At 38.5% G+C, this 15,736-nt stretch overlaps 6 protein-coding genes across 6 annotated transcripts; 5 read left to right on the top strand and 1 right to left on the bottom strand.

Annotated features, from left to right (window-relative positions):
- Positions 1 to 57: 57 nt before the first annotated feature.
- Positions 58 to 2,316, top strand: LOC104768354 (uncharacterized). Its single transcript, XM_010492301.3, has 3 exons — positions 58 to 1,126; positions 1,226 to 1,939; positions 2,022 to 2,316. Exons 1-3 carry the CDS (start codon positions 485 to 487, stop codon positions 2,118 to 2,120), a joined length of 1,455 nt encoding a protein of 484 aa, XP_010490603.1. The 5' UTR covers positions 58 to 484; the 3' UTR covers positions 2,121 to 2,316.
- Positions 2,317 to 2,755: 439 nt separating this feature from the next.
- LOC147918364 (uncharacterized) lies at positions 2,756 to 3,330 on the top strand (the record flags this gene model as incomplete). Its single annotated transcript, XM_087505720.1, has 2 exons — positions 2,756 to 2,860; positions 2,899 to 3,330. Coding segments are annotated over exons 1-2 (537 nt in total), but the record flags the coding sequence as incomplete, so codon positions are not given.
- Positions 3,331 to 3,332: 2 nt separating this feature from the next.
- Positions 3,333 to 4,259, top strand: LOC109131132 (uncharacterized; the record flags this gene model as incomplete). Its single annotated transcript, XM_019241742.2, has 3 exons — positions 3,333 to 3,527; positions 3,740 to 4,030; positions 4,107 to 4,259. Coding segments are annotated over 3 exons (639 nt in total), but the record flags the coding sequence as incomplete, so codon positions are not given.
- Positions 4,260 to 4,694: 435 nt separating this feature from the next.
- On the top strand, positions 4,695 to 6,461 carry LOC104768353 (E3 ubiquitin-protein ligase HAKAI homolog). The gene is made up of 4 exons (XM_010492300.3): positions 4,695 to 4,827; positions 4,939 to 5,199; positions 5,285 to 5,343; positions 5,553 to 6,461. The coding sequence occupies exons 2-4, from the start codon at positions 4,945 to 4,947 to the stop codon at positions 6,325 to 6,327; spliced, it is 1,089 nt and encodes a 362-aa protein (XP_010490602.1). The 5' UTR covers positions 4,695 to 4,827; positions 4,939 to 4,944; the 3' UTR covers positions 6,328 to 6,461.
- Positions 6,462 to 9,060: 2,599 nt separating this feature from the next.
- Positions 9,061 to 11,044, top strand: LOC104768351 (protein OCTOPUS-like). The gene has a single exon (XM_010492299.3). The coding sequence runs from the start codon at positions 9,255 to 9,257 to the stop codon at positions 10,944 to 10,946; it is 1,692 nt and encodes a 563-aa protein (XP_010490601.2). The 5' UTR covers positions 9,061 to 9,254; the 3' UTR covers positions 10,947 to 11,044.
- An 851-nt stretch (positions 11,045 to 11,895) lies between these two features.
- On the bottom strand, positions 11,896 to 14,886 carry LOC104768350 (protein NRT1/ PTR FAMILY 8.2-like). Its single transcript, XM_010492298.3, has 5 exons — positions 14,584 to 14,886; positions 13,938 to 14,090; positions 13,620 to 13,837; positions 12,964 to 13,514; positions 11,896 to 12,876 (listed from the first exon to the last, which is right to left on the bottom strand). Exons 2-5 carry the CDS (start codon positions 14,062 to 14,064, stop codon positions 12,045 to 12,047), a joined length of 1,728 nt encoding a protein of 575 aa, XP_010490600.1. The 5' UTR covers positions 14,065 to 14,090; positions 14,584 to 14,886; the 3' UTR covers positions 11,896 to 12,044.
- Between the last annotated feature and the right edge of the window lie 850 nt (positions 14,887 to 15,736).

Below are 15,736 nucleotides of genomic sequence, written 5' to 3'. Positions count from 1 at the left end.
CAACATCATAAAATGTGTACCAATTAAAAAAATTAAAAACCACTCTCTCGGTTTTATAAATTTAAAAGAAAACTTTTTTTTTTGGTTCTTCGAAGTCTCGAGCTCTGTTAATGTCAGTGATTATTACTGATTTGATTCAAAATTCAAACCCTTTTTGGTTTTGGGAATTTGTGATTCAATGGATATGCTTAAAGGATTGATTTTGATTTTATTGAGCCACCAATTCTCAAAAGTATTTAACGAAGAGACTCTCTCATATATTCCAAATTCGAAATCAAGGGGAAGCTCAAAGGTTTGGTTTTTAATGGTTCTTGGGTGACTTAAAGTGTTTTGGCTCTTGGGTATTGATGCAGCAATTAGTATTCCCTCTCTTAAAGATAGATGGAGCCTTCAGGAATATTAATATATATATATACGAGGGTCAGGTCCATAGGCATATATTGTCACAGAGTTTTTGCTATTTTTCTCGTTGATATATTGTTTGATGGCTGAAGTTTCAGAAGATCCCAAGTTTACTTTGAGACTTTTAATCGATGAAGAGAAGAACAAGGTCTTTTTGGCTGAGGCTGATAGAGATTTTGTCGATGTACTCTTCAGTTTTCTGACGTTACCGATGGGCACCATTGTCAGATTGATCGAGAAGCATCGAAAATCTGAGAGTATTGGTTGTTTTAGCAACCTCTACAACAGCGTTGCGGACGTAGGGGTTGACAATTTCGAGACTGAAGCGTGTCAGGAGATGTTGCTTAATCCAAGGAGTGTGAAGGGGATCCATTGCAAAAGGCTTAAGCTCAACATCAACCCTGTTGATGATCTCAACTACTTTAAGTGCTCTTCGTTCTCAGACTGCAACGTCTGCAGTAAGTTTAGCGGCTCTGAGTGTGTCTGCGGAGAGTTGATGGACCAGAAAATTGAATTATCTGAAGAAGATCAACTAGCAAGTGGTGGTAGCATACGAAATGGTGTTGATGGAGTCTTTGTCAAAGGCAGGTCTTCATTCATTATCACCGATGACTTTCTTGTCTCTGTTGGTTCTACTGGTCTCGTCTTGAAAACGCTCAATCGTCTAGGTTGTTCTGATGTTAGTAAGCTTGGTGAACAGTTTCTTGATGTTGGTCTCCAAGAGGTATATCTTCTTTCTTCAACAGTTTCTTGATATTGGTCTCTCAGTCTGCTTCTATGGTACTGACCTTTTTTTTTTCTCTGTTGTTGGTGTGTTGAATAGATTCTTACACTTCTGGAGAATATGATCTTTTCAAATACTCCCTTGACAAACACTTTCTTGAAGAAGCAAAGTCCACGTGATGTTAATGACATACAGAAGCTTTTGATGAGTCTAGGTGTGAAGGTAAAAACAGAATTTACTTTGGAGTTGGATGCAATAGTAAGGAAGCAGGACATGAAGATTTTATATGTTGAATGTGGTGAAGACTTTGTTGATTTTCTCTTCACCTTCCTGGCTGTCCCTCTGGAATTTGTATGTGATATCAATTTAGGGTGCATTGGAAATCTCCGGAGAAGCTTCAAAGACTTGAGTGTTGTTGATCATACAGCTTCCAAATGTGTGCTTCCTTATTACTATAAATGTCAGAAGCAGTTGTCTGGCATCACCATTGAAGAACCACCGGAGTACTACCGTTATAGGAATTCCAATCCTCGCCAACCGGACTATAGTTTGACCACAGATCCTGATAGGACTCTCCTCTATCGTAAGGACAGACTAGTTCCTGTGACTTTGATTGATCCAAAATGTCGTGGTAAAGATCAGTCAGAGAATGGTAGTGGTGGGTTTGTGAAGAGAGGAACAAGGTTTACAGTTACAGATGATCTGATAATCACACCTAGGAATTCCTTGAGCACATCTATTTGCCTTCTGAAGAAGTTGCAGATTCAGGCGGATGATCTGGAGGTGCAAGTAATTAGCATCCGTGAAGCCGAGGTTACATTTTTCTTTCACTAGTAATACAGTTTTTTCTTGCTCTCTACCTTGCTTTCTTGACTAACTTTTGTCTCTGACTCAGGCAATGAGTCTGATGAGAGCTTCTTTGTTGACATCCTCTGCTTTGAACTCTGCTTTTTGGAACTTGATTGCGAAGAAGAAGATCAAAGAAGAGACTTGAAGGAACAGAGGTCCTCAGTTGCTAGTGCTTCTTTATTATGATCTGTTCTTAAACCATGATCTTGAACTATTTAGACTCCACATTGTTCTAGCTTTTCTATTTTTGCTGGTTTTTCCTTGGATTTCTGTAGACTTAAACTTCAGTTTATGTTGAACAAAGATTGATTTTTCAAGACAAGACTTTGAATCTTTTCATTTTCTCTCAATTGCATTAACAGTCTTGTCTTAACAAAGCAATACAGATGTTTTGTGATGGGGGTAAACTTGTATACGTGACTTTTTCTTACTGACTTTAGTTTTGTAAATGGGTTACTTCAAAAAATTGAATAATTACAGGTTGTTTTTGAAAATTCTGAAAACCTATATCACGTTCAAGAAATCTTGCGTTTTATTGACAAGCCAAGCTTATATAGGAAAGATAGTGATTATACCTAATGATTATCTAACTAAAGAATCCTAGATAATATATTTGGAAGATACAATAAGATCTTCTCGTGTAATTCTAGGTAGATTTGGTATTCCCATTTCCATATCCTGTTGTAAGTGATTATTTGATAGGTGTCTTCTAATTGTGTGAGTCAAAGAGAAAGCGTTAAGGGTTGGTTTTTTCGAAGGTTTTCATTCGTCTGATCTACAATGGCTCAGGAGGGTCGTAAGGAACCAACGGTTAGTTTGAGACTTGTCATTGATGAAGAGAAAAACAAGGTCGTTTTAGCTGAGGCTGGTAAAGATTTTGTTCAAGTTCTCTTCAGATTTTTGACACTGCCAATGGGCTTGAGAAGCATCAAGACTCTGAGCCAGCTGTTACTGTTGGATGTCTTAGCAACCTTTATAGAAGTGTTGTGGACATGAAAATCGATGATTTTGAGACTGAAGCTTGTAAGCAGATGTTGCTGTATCCCAAGAACATTAGGGAAGCTCGATACATAAACTTTAAGCTCAACATAGACCCTACTGAGAGCTTGCTTTGGGTGCGAATATATTTCTGTCTCTGTAGAATGTGCAGTAATTTTAACACGTCCCTATGTAAGTGCGGAAAGGTGATGAATGAGGAGATAAGTTTCTCACAGTATGAGAAATTTGAAGATAGCATGCAAAAGGATGTCGGTGGAGTGTTTAGCAGAGACAAGTCGTCGTTTATCATAACCGACGACTTGAGTGTGACGGATGACTCTACTAGTTCTCTTTTGCAAACACTCAAAGATCTCCAGTTTTCACTTTCCTGGCTGTCCCTCTGGAATTTGTATGTGATATCAATTTAGACTCCATTGGAAATCTCCGCAGAAGCTTCAAAGACTTGACTGTTGTTGATCATACAGCTTCCAAATGTGTGCTTCCTTATTACTATAAATGTCAGAAGCAGTTGTCTGGCATCACCACTGAAGAACCACCGGTTTACTACCGTTACATGAATTCCAATCTAGAACCATCATAGCTTCTAGTTCTAGATGCAAAAAATTTTGAGCTCTTGTTCCCAGTAGGTAGGTAACATATGGATGCACCTAAAAACTGTAACCAAACAGAAAAATGCTCACTCATAACCAAGCTAATTATTTAATGTAAGCTATATAGAACATGATGCTAAAACATTAGAAAAAATTAACCATATACTACCGCTACAGGCTCTACAATGTCAATGAAGTGAAGTATGGTTTGACTAAAAATGGTAATCTAACTCCTCTTTACCGCAACGAAAGAATAGTTCGAGCGGATTTGATGGATCCCAAATCCTCTGGCAGTAACAAGTCTACTCATTGTTACGGGTTCTTGAAGAAAGAGACAAAGTTTACCGTGTTAGATGATCTGACAATTACATCTATGAACTCATGCTCCACTATTTCCTTACTGAAGAAGTTGCAGAGTCACGCAGACGACCTAGAGGTCAAAGTTATCAGCATCAGCAATGCAGAGGTATGCTTCTTCTGTATTTCCTTCTTTTGATCCTCTTTTGATATAAACTTGAGTACTGAATCTGTTTTTGAATTAGGCTTTGAATTTGTTGAGAGCTTCACTGGTGACATCCTCTGCTTTGAGCACGGCTTTATGGAGTTTGTTTGCTGAAAAACTGAAAGAGGAGACTGATTTATGGAACCCGGTTTCAAAGAAGGTGAAGGAAGGAAGAAGAGACTTGAAGAAATAATAAAGCTAGTGAGGATGATCTCCAAGTTGCTACTAATCCATTGTTGATTCTGCTTACTTAAATTCTGCAAAATCTACATTTCATTCCTCATGTTTTCTTATTAGTGGATTTCCAAGCTTTTTCTTTCATAAATTGTTTAAATCGATAAGCTTAGATGCAGGCAAAAGCAATATGTTTTATGAGGCAAAAGAAACACTGAGCCAATGAAAATCATTCTGAAGTTGCAAAATGATATATGTTTATCATGTTTCGTTAGGAATAAAACATATCTAAGTTGGCTCTGTGTTTAGGCTGAGATGTATCAAACCCATAACAAGTTTGTCAAGTTGGTATAATTTGGAATGACTGAAGTAAAGTCTGGTTCAAACTGAAACCCTCTACCTGCGCCAGAGGGTTCTCTCGTTATTTCTAATTATTAAATAAAATAGAAATTTTAATCAGAGTTGTATCGTCGTCTCCGTTACCCAAAACAATAAAAACAAAAAAATTGCTTCGCCGTTTTCGCCTCCGGCGAAGAGCCTTGTGAAGAACTGAAGAGATCTGATATCCCAATCTCCGACTTAACTTGGTAAGTAGAGAAACTTTGGCTGAATCCTCTTTTTTCTTTCGATTTGTATATATAGGGTTCCGCTCATGTGATTTTGTTTTTTTTTGTTTTCGTTCCCTTGAGAAATTACAGCGAGCAATGCTTCAAATTCGTCTAAGGAGGGATTCGCCGACGGAGACTGGAAACGGAGCGAGACCTTCTCCAACGGAAACAGTGACTGTAGCCTGTCCCGACCATCTCGTCCTCGCTGATCTTCCTGTAGCCAAAGGAATCGGTTCCGTGACTCCCACCACCGTTATCAAACCCGTTGGTCGCCGTTCACGCCGTCAGTTAGGCGAGAGAGTTCACTTCTGCGTCCGTTGCGATTTCCCCATTGCTATCTATGGTCGTCTGGTAAAAACTTTAGTTTCTCCCCCTCCCTATTTGCTTTTATGATTTGGTTAGGGTTTATATGTGATTGAAACTTTGGTTTTTGCAGATTCCTTGTGATCATGCCTTTTGTCTTGAATGTGCTCGTAGTGACTCCATCTGCTATCTGTAAGCATCTCTAACTTTACTCTAACAATGCTAAGAACCATAGTTTGAAGTAGGCTTGTGTTCTTGAATTGGGAAGTTTAGAGACATTGAAGCGTTTCATTAGAAGCTTTGGTAGATAGATACTTAAGATTCACTAGGTGATGTGGTTATAGCTGAGTTATCAAATTGAAAACTTGTTGTCTCGTGTGTATGTGTGTGTTATTGGATAGATGTGATGAAAGGATTCAGAAGATTCAGACGATCAAGATGATGGAAGGAATCTTCATATGTGCAGCTCCTCATTGTCTTAGGTCTTTCCTGAAGAAACTTGACTTTGAAGCTCATGTCCATGAGCTCCACGGTAGCCTATTACAAGCTGATGCAGAGAAAGAAGATTGTAACGAGTCAGATGTTCAGAGCACAAAGCAGCAGTCTTCAGCTACTGAATCCACTTTGCGAGGTCCCTTAAGATCACAGCAGCAACAATCCCGTGAACAACCGTTACTTAACAGGTCGGCCTCAATGGCGAAATCACAATCTGGATTTGCTCAGGTACAGAATTACCCTGCAGATACTGATAACTCTCGCCCTCCGGGATTCGAGACTGCTAGTCCTAAACCAGGAATCCGGTTCCCAGAGTACCCGCCTATGAATCTTATGCAACCTCCCAGCTTGCCCATTCCAATGAATCAAAACCCTGGTTTACCACAGCAGTTTGGTTTTCCGTCTTATCCATCAACCGACGGATCATCTCAACAATTCTACAACGGCGCTCCTCCTTATGAGTTGACAAGAACAGAGAGTGGCGGATCGGATCAAGGTTCATTGCTCGGGTATCCGCCTACACCAATGATGACTCCAAACTTCCAAGGTTCTTATCCTCCTCCGTCATGGAACCCCGGAATGGCACCGCCTCAGACGACCACCCAGCAGGTTAATCGGGGTAGAGACGGTCAAAATTTTGGGTGGCAACAAGAGAACCGTGAGGGCTTTGGGCAGGAGTAAGAGTAGACTAGTTTGAACTCTTTGTGTACTGTTAAACTCGTCCTTTGAAAGTTTCAAGTATTTTTGTGTTTCCAAAACGCTGTCGTATCTTGTTCTAACTTGTAATTTTATTAAACCCAATTTGAACCGGGCCAGAATCGATTCGGAAACCAAACTGGTTTGACTTGAACCAAATGTTCAGTCATCTGCATATCACATGTCTCATATCCCAAATGTATGAAGCCTAGAGATTTGTCATCTTTTTAGTTTTGCTTTTTGTTTTGGCTTTTAAGTATAATGGTCACAGAACAAGAGTTCACAGTCTCTTTATTGGGATTCCTTCACTCTACATGTGTGTATTCAGCAACAAGTTTAAATGTCTTACAACATTTTTCTATAAATTGATATATTGATAAATGGTTATAGTCTACTAGTGGGAACTAGTGAATTTTACTGATATAGAAAACATGTGAATCATTAATGTATAAGTGTATGACTATGAGAAATTTGGTTTCAAATGGATTCTTTAATGATGAACCATAATGATACATAGCAATATTTGCAAGACACCATTATTTCACATTATGAGGTTGAAAGAAAACTGAGATCTACAGAAACTTTTTCCCTTTGTTCAAAAAAAAAAGAAAAAACTTTTTCCCATGTTTTTATTAATTATTGCGACCCCCAGTATAAATTTCAAAATGTAAAAGCTAATCATTGTCGGAATTTTCATGATTAATCACCAATCATTATGACCAACCAAAGATAAGTAATTTATATAACGTTAAAATGTATACTCTTCTGTTTTTTTAGTTGTCATTCTTCTGGTTTTTTAGTTGTCATTCTAAAGTAAAATTTTTGTTTTCCAATACTTTGTTATTTTAGTTTTTTAATGCATATCTTTGATAAAAATATCAATTTTATCCTAATTATTTTAATGCTTTAACCAATAAAAAATTAGAAAATGTATTAAAGAAATGGTATAATAGAACATTGATATATTTTTTTAATTTGTGTGCAAAGCTCTAGAACAATAAGTAAAAAAAAACCTCAGGGAGTATCATGTATGTAAATATTGGAGTATAATTTTTTATTTTTTATTTTACCTTTGATCACGATGTCTTTCTTTTTCTTTTTGGGTGATCTGCTTAAAAGTTCTCTTTTCTAAATCATGAGATTAGAGTATATAGTAAAGACTAAAAGAGCTTAATTGATTAATGAAAGTATAAATAAAATCCCAAATTAGATGCATTGATTGCGTTGGGGTTAATATGGATGACGGAAATAATTACGTCACAAGACGTTTTGGATGAAAAGAAAAAAAAGGTTCACCTCATAAAATACTACGTGGGTGATAATTGGAACTCTTCTCCTCAGTCACACGTACGAAAAATAATATGTATAAATATTTCATGATTTGTCAGGTTATAAAATGAAACTTGTTCTTAAGTATAAATGAAGTGTTCGGTTTTTTATTTTAATTTCTTGGAAAATGTTGTGAATATGGAAAAAATAAACTTCTCAGAAAACAGGAGAGAATAGAGAGAGCAGACAACAAATAAGATTTGATAGCGTGAAAATTGCTTTTTTGTGCTTTTTCTTGGCTCTTTAGGTTGGAATCTTTGAAAAGCCAAAGCATATCTTTTAATATATCCAATAGAAATGTGATTATTGTTTACTTACTTTCTAATACTGTATATATGTCTCTAAATATCATACATATATCACGGACGAAATCACCTATCTAGCTCTTCGTCGATGTATACTTTTAGGTTAACCCATCTACTAACCCGTTAGGCTTAGCCGACATATAATAATCCACTCGTAGTCACTTACTCAGCATTTGATATTAAATTTACATTAATTATTATGGCGCATGTTTGCTTTTTTAAAAGGAGCTTGAAACTTACGTTTTAAAAAACTATATACGACTTTGGGGTTAGGACTTAGGACAACGAAAGCCTCAAAATCCACTTTCGTCCCATAAGACAAAATTGTAAACGGTTAAAACACGATCATTTTATTTATTTCAGGTAAATCGTAAAGGGTCAAGATTGCGTCGTTGCTATAGAGAAACATATATACTGCAATTAAGGTATTTAAATATCGTCTCGACAACCGCATGCAAATATTTACATTGATGGGAGCCAATATAAAGAAAAAGTTATTAGTAAGAAAAAACAAAAAAAAAAAAAAACTAAATTGCGCATCAGCAGTTCAGCACACGTGTTGCTGAATATTGTCAGCATTTATTATATTAATCAATAAATACAACTTCTACATCTAAAACGTCTTGATAATTCATAATGTTATAGTGTAATATACGTTTCATTAGAATTACTGTCACTATTCGAAATATACACCAGTGTGCTAAAATACCGATTTAACCATTTGTACACGTCCAAACTGACATTCGTATTAAATTTTATTTTGTTGTTAATCACAAAATATTAACAGAAAGAGATATATTAGGCATTAATGGACAATTTTTTATTTTTTTTGCTCAAAGAACAGAAAGATCAGAATGGCAGAGAGATCGATCAACCCATGAAAAAAAATCACAAAACATTATTCTTATATTAATATTGTCAGACTCAATTGTTTTTGTTTTTTTTTGAAAAAATTACTAAAACAATAGGGCAGATTTTATCTGACACCTGCAAAACACTTTCTTCTTTTTTTCCCAAAGCCCATTAAAATTTTATTAGATATTTTTATTTTATTAAATTTAAATGTGGAATTTTTGGATTTTCTATAATAATAATTTTTTGTTTTCACTTCATCTCCTTTCTCTTTCAATGTCCGTTGGTAACAGACGAAAGTTTCAGACATAACACACAAACACACTTCTCTCTAATCTCTCTCTCTTTCTCTAACCAATCAAGCAGACAAGACAGTGATGATATAAAAAGCCAGAGACAAAGGAGGATCACTCATCGTTTCCTCTCATGAATCTCTCCGCCGACCAAGCTCCCGTCGCCGACGAAATATCTCAGCCGGCTCAACCTCATCGCTTATCAACATCATGTGATCTCCACCCAGATGAACGTTTCTCCGGTTTCTGCCCTTCCTGTCTATGCGACCGTCTCTCCGTCTTAGATCACACCGCCGCTCCGCCTCCGTCTTCTTCCCGGAAACCTCCCACAATCTCCGCCGCGGCGTTGAAAGCTCTCTTCAAGCCCTCCTCCTCTACTGCTACCAACAACAACAACAACGCCTCCAATGTGAACGGTCGGGTCCGACCCGGTTTCTTCCCGGAGCTCCGGCGTACTAAGTCGTTCTCAGCCAAGAACAACGAGGGATTCTCCGGTGGGTTTGAGCCGCAACGTCGGTCTTGTGACGTCAGACTCATCCCAACAAAAGAAGCTGACACCGTCGGTAAAATAGAGGACGAGACTAGGAAGTCTAGCGTGAGTGAGACAGTGTTAGAAGTGAACGAAGAAGCTGAAATCGAGGAGGTAGAAGAAGAAGAAGAAGAACATGCTGGTCACTCTGAGATCGTGAAAGATTCCGACGAGATTGTAGAGGAGCTGAAGCCAATGAAGGATCACATGGATCTCTACTCACAGACGAAGAAACCTTCTGTGAAAGATTTCGCCGGTAGTTTCTTCTCTGCAGCCTCTGTTTTTAGCAAGAAGCTACAGAAATGGAGGCAGAAGCAAAAAGTTAAAAAGCCGACAAGCGGCGGCGGAGGACGGCCACAGTCCGAGATCGGATATGGCCGGAGATCCAGCGACACTGATCCGAGATTCTCTCTTGACGCCGGGAGATTCTCCGTCGATATCGGTCGGATTTCGATAGACGATTCTCGCTACTCGATCGACGAGCCGAGAGCGTCGTGGGACGGTCATTTAATCGGCAGAACGACGGCGGCTAGGGTTCCTCCGCCGCCATCGATGCTATCAGTCGTGGAAAACGCTCCGGTGAATGTGAATCGATCAGACATGCAAGAAGCGTCGATTAAGAATGAATCGGATCCGATAATCATAATCCCAGGCGGATCGAATCAGACTCGAGACTACTACAATGAACCTCCGTCGTCACGGAGACGTAAGAGTCTCGACAGATCTAATTCGATTAGAAAAATTGCGACGGAGCTAGACGATGTCAAAACGGTGTCGCATTCGAAAGTTTCACCAGCGATTACGTTAGATTCGAACTCCGTGGAGACAGAGGAGAACAGAGTGAATCAAAATCAAAACGGTGAGAAGAAATCGAGACGGTGGGGGAAATGGAGCATTCTAGGGTTTATATACAGGAAAGGTGTTAACAACAAAGACGATGATGATGACGAAGAAGAAGAAGATAGGTATAGCAGATCGAATAGCGCCGGAATGGCGGAGAGATCTTTATCGGAATCATGGCCGGAGATGAGGAACGGAGAAGGAGGACCGAAGATGAGGAGGAGTAACAGTAATGTGAGCTGGCGAAGCTCCGGCGGGAGGAATAAGAGTTCGAGGTATTCGTCTAAGGATGGAGAGAATGGGATGTTGAGGTTTTATTTGACACCGAGCTGGAGAACAGGTGGTGGTGGTGGTAGTAGCGGCGGAGGCGGAGGCGGTGGTGGGTGGGAGAAGACAGCGGCTAGAGCTAATAGTCACGGCCACTCTATAGCGAGGAGGGTTATGAGGCTGTATTGACCAAATTGTCCCTCTTCTTTTTTTATTATTGGGATCTTTTGGTTTGTGGTTAATTTTGGGTTTATCTAAATTTTCATTGTGAATAAATTGGTTATCTACTTAACCGGCGTTAATCGGACCAAATTAAATTGGTTATATAGCCCTCAAAACCTAAGTACTCGGAATGTTTTAGATATGCTCTCTCACTCCGCCGTCGTCCACCACATCCTCCGACTTATATGATTCGTTGGGTCCGTCGAGCTGATTTCATTCGGTTGCAAGCATGCAAGTACGAAGTAGAAGAAGAAACAGATTGAGAAAGGCAAGGGTATTGTATAAGTTGGAAATGTGGGTGATGCAATGTAAGTGTTTGACGAAATGTCTGAGAGAAGATACTGTATAATCTCTTGCTTGTTCTCTCTGTTTCTCGTACTTGCATTAGTATCCTCTTGTCTTAATTTCAGCAACTAGCTAAGTCTAAGTTCGAGCCCTTGCTCTGTGCCTGTATTATCAATTCAAGATTGAATCTTTAAGTAGCTTAAACAAACAACTCTGGTTTTGTTTTCAAATAAATATGGTTTTTGCGTGAGCAGCACAAGCATCTAGATGACACACATTGGTCTTGGTGGTTTGAGTAAACATCATTGAGATCTATTGTGTTACGATGCAAAAGCAAATGTAAAAGTAGCTTGACGTATCAAGCCCAAGTGTTAAGTTTCAAACTTGGGTCTATTAATCAAGTTTTATGATCTTTGTTGCCTCATTCTCCTTGTTGCTCTGCCTTTTCCCTTTTGTTTTGCCTCTTCATTCTCTTTTTAAAGTCAGCCAATTTTGTGTTTTCATTGTCCACTATCTTTACTCTGTTCAGTCCTCGAGGTTCTTTGAAAGCTTGCATCTGAGTCTCAGGGCTTTTAATCACAGATTCATCACTACTATTCTAGTTGCAATCAAAGAACTCAAGGACAGCGAGTGGAACAAGAGAATCTATTCAAATTAATTCCTGTATATAATGTTCAGTAAGACAGAAGTAAGAAAGACATTATCAAACAGGAGATTCAGAGTGAAAACATGAAGAAAGAAAAATTAAGACATTGCAGACGTCCTGACGTTTATGTATCATCAAAGCGCATGCCCCGACGTTTTCTTGTAAGTGTACCATTTAGCAATCCAAAGGTAGACCAAGAAATTCAAGAAACTCAAAGCAGCTAAAAGCCAGAAGAAGTAATCAAGATGACCACGGTTGAGATTTATAGCGATCCAGCCTGGTCTTCCACCTGATCTCGTGACATTAGTGACCACTGTCACCAACAACGTGCTCAGGTAGTTCCCAAACGCAACCGTGGTGAGCGACAAAGCCGAGCAGAGACTCCTCATAGCATCAGGAGCTTGATCATAGAAGAACTCAAGCTGACCTATAAAGGTGAAAACCTCTGCGCAACCCACGAAAAAATACTGAGGCACTTGCCAGAAGATCGTCATGGGGACAGTCTCTTCATCGTAAAGATTGTGTGTTCGAACATAGCTTAACCTTATGACCTCGAGGATTCCCGCAGAGACCATAGAGAAGATAGAGACTACAAGTCCGATTCCCATCCGTTGAAGCTGTGTGAATCCGCGTTCGTGACCTGTGTATTTCCGGGCAAGGGGAACGATTAGCTGGTCATAGACAGGTGTCCAAAAGAGGACACTAAGCGTGTCGAATAAGGAGAGTGATGCGGAAGGGATTTTGAAGTTAGGTCCCATGTGTTGGTCCATTGTGTTGCCTTGTAGTACAAACACAGTGCCCATTTGGCTATAAACCGCAGCAAAGACAATCCCTGTTGCCCAAATCGGTAAGAGACGGATCAGTGCTTTGAGCTCTTCTACTTGTGTCACTGTGCATAGCTTCCATGACGACGGAGCTGCTTCTTTGTTGTCACTCTCCGTCTCCACTGCTGCTTTATCAAAGAACCTGAAATGATTTTAAGTTGATTAAAAAGTTAATCCAACAAACAGGAATTACAGTTGGTTGACACTATAAACCAAGCTTGCGCCTTACGTTAATATTTTGGTGTGCTCGAGCTTACGGCTTCCTCGGATACTGCTTTCGGCGTCTTGGTTCTCATAAAGAAGAGATTTATCTTCAGGGACTCTCACTTTAGATTTCCTGCAAGAAGCCACAATGACTTGAAGCATTCTTGTGAGCGGACTTCCTCCTGGTTTCTGCAGCCTATAGAACTTGCTTCCGGCGAAGAAAAACACGACGGCGATAGCCATTGTGACGGTGGGAACACCTAAACCCCAACCCCAACCAACATTCATCTGAATCCAAACGAGAACAGAAGAAGCAATCATTGCACCAACGTTGATCACAAAGTAGAACCAGTTAAAGAAAGAGCTTTTAGACTCTTTCTCTTTTTCATCTGTATCATCAAACTGATCAGCACCAAAGGACGAGACACAAGGCTTGATCCCTCCTGTCCCGAGTGCGATCAAGTAAAGTGCTACGAATGTAAGCGCGATTTGACCCCCGGTTGCATGACATGTGTCTCCGCTGCAGGTTGGTGTTAGACCAGGAACGGAAGCTGACATCGTCAATAGCGTCATTCCCTAAATACACACGAAAAAAACAGAGCAAACAGTCTCAAGATTCTGTGTAATTTAGTTAAACAAAAACTTGATTATATATTTGTTTTGTCATTGTTTTAGAATTACAGCAATGTAGATGGCGACGAAGATAGCTATGGTCCAGTATCGGCCGAGATAAGCATCGGCAACAAAAGCACCGATCAAAGGCGTGGCGTAACATGTTCCGGACCAGTTACTGACACTAGTGGAAGCAGTGACGTTTTCCATATTCATTTGTTTCTCGAGATAGTTCACGAGGTTAGTACTCATTCCATAGTAAGCCAATCTTTCACAGCACTCAGTACCTGCCAGTCAATCATAGATAGATACAATCAAATCAATTTCAGAAACAAAAACGTTCTGGTATAAGTTGCCAAGAGTTAATTATAAGGTTATGAAAGATACCGAGAATGAATCTGCAAGCTTTCCAGGTTCCTGTTGTCTTCTTGTTAGCTGGTTTCTTGTAAATGTTAAGAGTTCCATCTTGTGTGTATGTATCCAAATCCATATCAATGTCCTCTCCCTTTGTCATCTTCTTCGGTTTCAACAAGTTTCAGCCTAGTAGTAAAGAGAATCAAGAACAGATTACGAAAAAAAAACTAGAGAGAAACTGTGATCTGATTCATTGAAGAAGATATCAGAGAATCCCTAAAATACGCAAATTATGACTTCTGTGCCAAGTAAAATCTCTACACACTGATTATTTTTTAATACACCATCTGATTATATATGCAAACTCCACCAAGAAATATATTATGACGATCATTAATCCGATATTAGCCTAAAATAATACGTTTTCCTTACATGCATAATTAGTTACTAAGAACAAAAACAAAAACAGCAAAACGCGTTGTAATCTCGACAAAAACATATAAAACAAAATTCGTGGAGAAATCTACGGATCTGATAAATACGAAAAAAACATACTCTCGCAAATTTCGTTTGAATGCAATATTTGTTTGATTTGTACAGAGGGAAGATTCAAAATAAATAACAAACAGATCGATGATCTGTGTTATCTCGAATCCAGATAGACAAAGATTTGTTTTACCTTCTTATCTCTTTGGCTATGGTCACCGAAGACGGTGGTCGGCGGAGGTGTTCTGCCGTGATTTTGAACTAGACGGCTGAGGGAATATACACTTTGTGGGGGGGTGGCTTGAGCGTTTTGTTTTGTGGATGTGGATGTGGATATTTATAACACACTAGGAATCTGGATAGTGAACAGAATCAGGTTTTGGTGTTTTTACCAGTTACGTCCCTGTAATTTAATAATTTTTCTCTATTTATTTGTGAAATTTATTTTGACTAGTCTTTTTGGTTATTTTTGTAATTTTTTGTGATAAGATGTGGTGGGGATGCTGAATCCTATTTCTAGTAAATGTAGCATTAAAGATCGTGGTTGTGTAGGTTTTCAATTCAATTTATATGTCAAAGAATAACAAATAAAACAAATTTTTACCTAATTTATACCAAAAATGAACTAGTTATGGAAACATATCTACAAACGGATCAGTAATAACTTATGGTAATTTCTGATGCGATTGTGTCCAGATTCATTGAACGGGTAACTTTAGATTCTTTACACTTTTACACATCATTGAGTTGAAAATTTATTTCAAGGACTCAAGAAATAGCTGTTTCACATATTCTAAAAATATCTAATACTACTTCTGTTATCATATTTTAATTTTGTCAGCTAAAACTAATTATCTTTTATTTTATCGAATCAGCTAAAAATTGTTTAAGAATTAATAAAGATTCAGTTTCTTAAGCACAAACTTCCAAGAGGTAAAACAAACCGTCCATCCACAAAAGAACTGTTATAATATCCTGATTAAATGCCTAAGGGATATGATAAACTTGTTCGAAAACTTAATACACACGCATAATTAGCTGGGACTATGTTACGTACAGCGGTACAGATTGATTTAGATGGTATCTAAATGAATTGGTAGCGCGCATTGCTTGAGAAAGGTTGTAATGTTCGTTGAGAGAATCATATATATGACGTTACAACCAAATTAGATATAACATGAGGGATCGTTTCGCAAAAAAATGTTTTCACTTTTTTCTATGTTATATTTACGTTCTTTTTTTTTTTTTTGGTCAACACTTTCTATGTTATATTACTATCCACGGATGGTATTGTATTATCATGGATTTTATTTTTGGTCAAAAATATTATCACCAAGACTGTTGAA

The sequence above is a fragment of the Camelina sativa genome, chromosome 20 (assembly GCF_030686135.1).
Source record: "Camelina sativa cultivar CO46 ecotype springtype chromosome 20, ASM3068613v1".
Classification (NCBI taxonomy): Eukaryota; Viridiplantae; Streptophyta; class Magnoliopsida; order Brassicales; family Brassicaceae; genus Camelina; species Camelina sativa.
The sequence above is the reverse complement of the archived record's forward strand: the minus strand, read 5'-3'. Positions and strand labels throughout refer to the sequence as shown.

Bases quoted from the DNA above. Each gene is read 5' to 3' on its own strand.
- LOC104768350 (XM_010492298.3), bottom strand. From the start codon at position 14,064: ATGACAAAGGGAGAGGACATTGATATGGATTTGGATACATACACACAA. The intron at 13,838-13,937 runs GTATCTTTCATA...ATTGACTGGCAG, and splicing joins AGCTTGCAGATTCATTCTCG to GTACTGAGTGCTGTGAAAGA. The intron at 12,877-12,963 runs GTAAGGCGCAAG...AAATCATTTCAG, and splicing joins GAGCACACCAAAATATTAAC to GTTCTTTGATAAAGCAGCAG.
- LOC104768353 (XM_010492300.3), top strand. From the start codon at position 4,945: ATGCTTCAAATTCGTCTAAGGAGGGATTCGCCGACGGAGACTGGAAAC. The intron at 5,200-5,284 runs GTAAAAACTTTA...TGGTTTTTGCAG, and splicing joins TTGCTATCTATGGTCGTCTG to ATTCCTTGTGATCATGCCTT. The intron at 5,344-5,552 runs GTAAGCATCTCT...GTTATTGGATAG, and splicing joins AGTGACTCCATCTGCTATCT to ATGTGATGAAAGGATTCAGA.
- LOC104768351 (XM_010492299.3), top strand. From the start codon at position 9,255: ATGAATCTCTCCGCCGACCAAGCTCCCGTCGCCGACGAAATATCTCAG.
- LOC104768354 (XM_010492301.3), top strand. From the start codon at position 485: ATGGCTGAAGTTTCAGAAGATCCCAAGTTTACTTTGAGACTTTTAATC. The intron at 1,127-1,225 runs GTATATCTTCTT...TGTGTTGAATAG, and splicing joins TTGATGTTGGTCTCCAAGAG to ATTCTTACACTTCTGGAGAA. The intron at 1,940-2,021 runs GTTACATTTTTC...TCTCTGACTCAG, and splicing joins TTAGCATCCGTGAAGCCGAG to GCAATGAGTCTGATGAGAGC.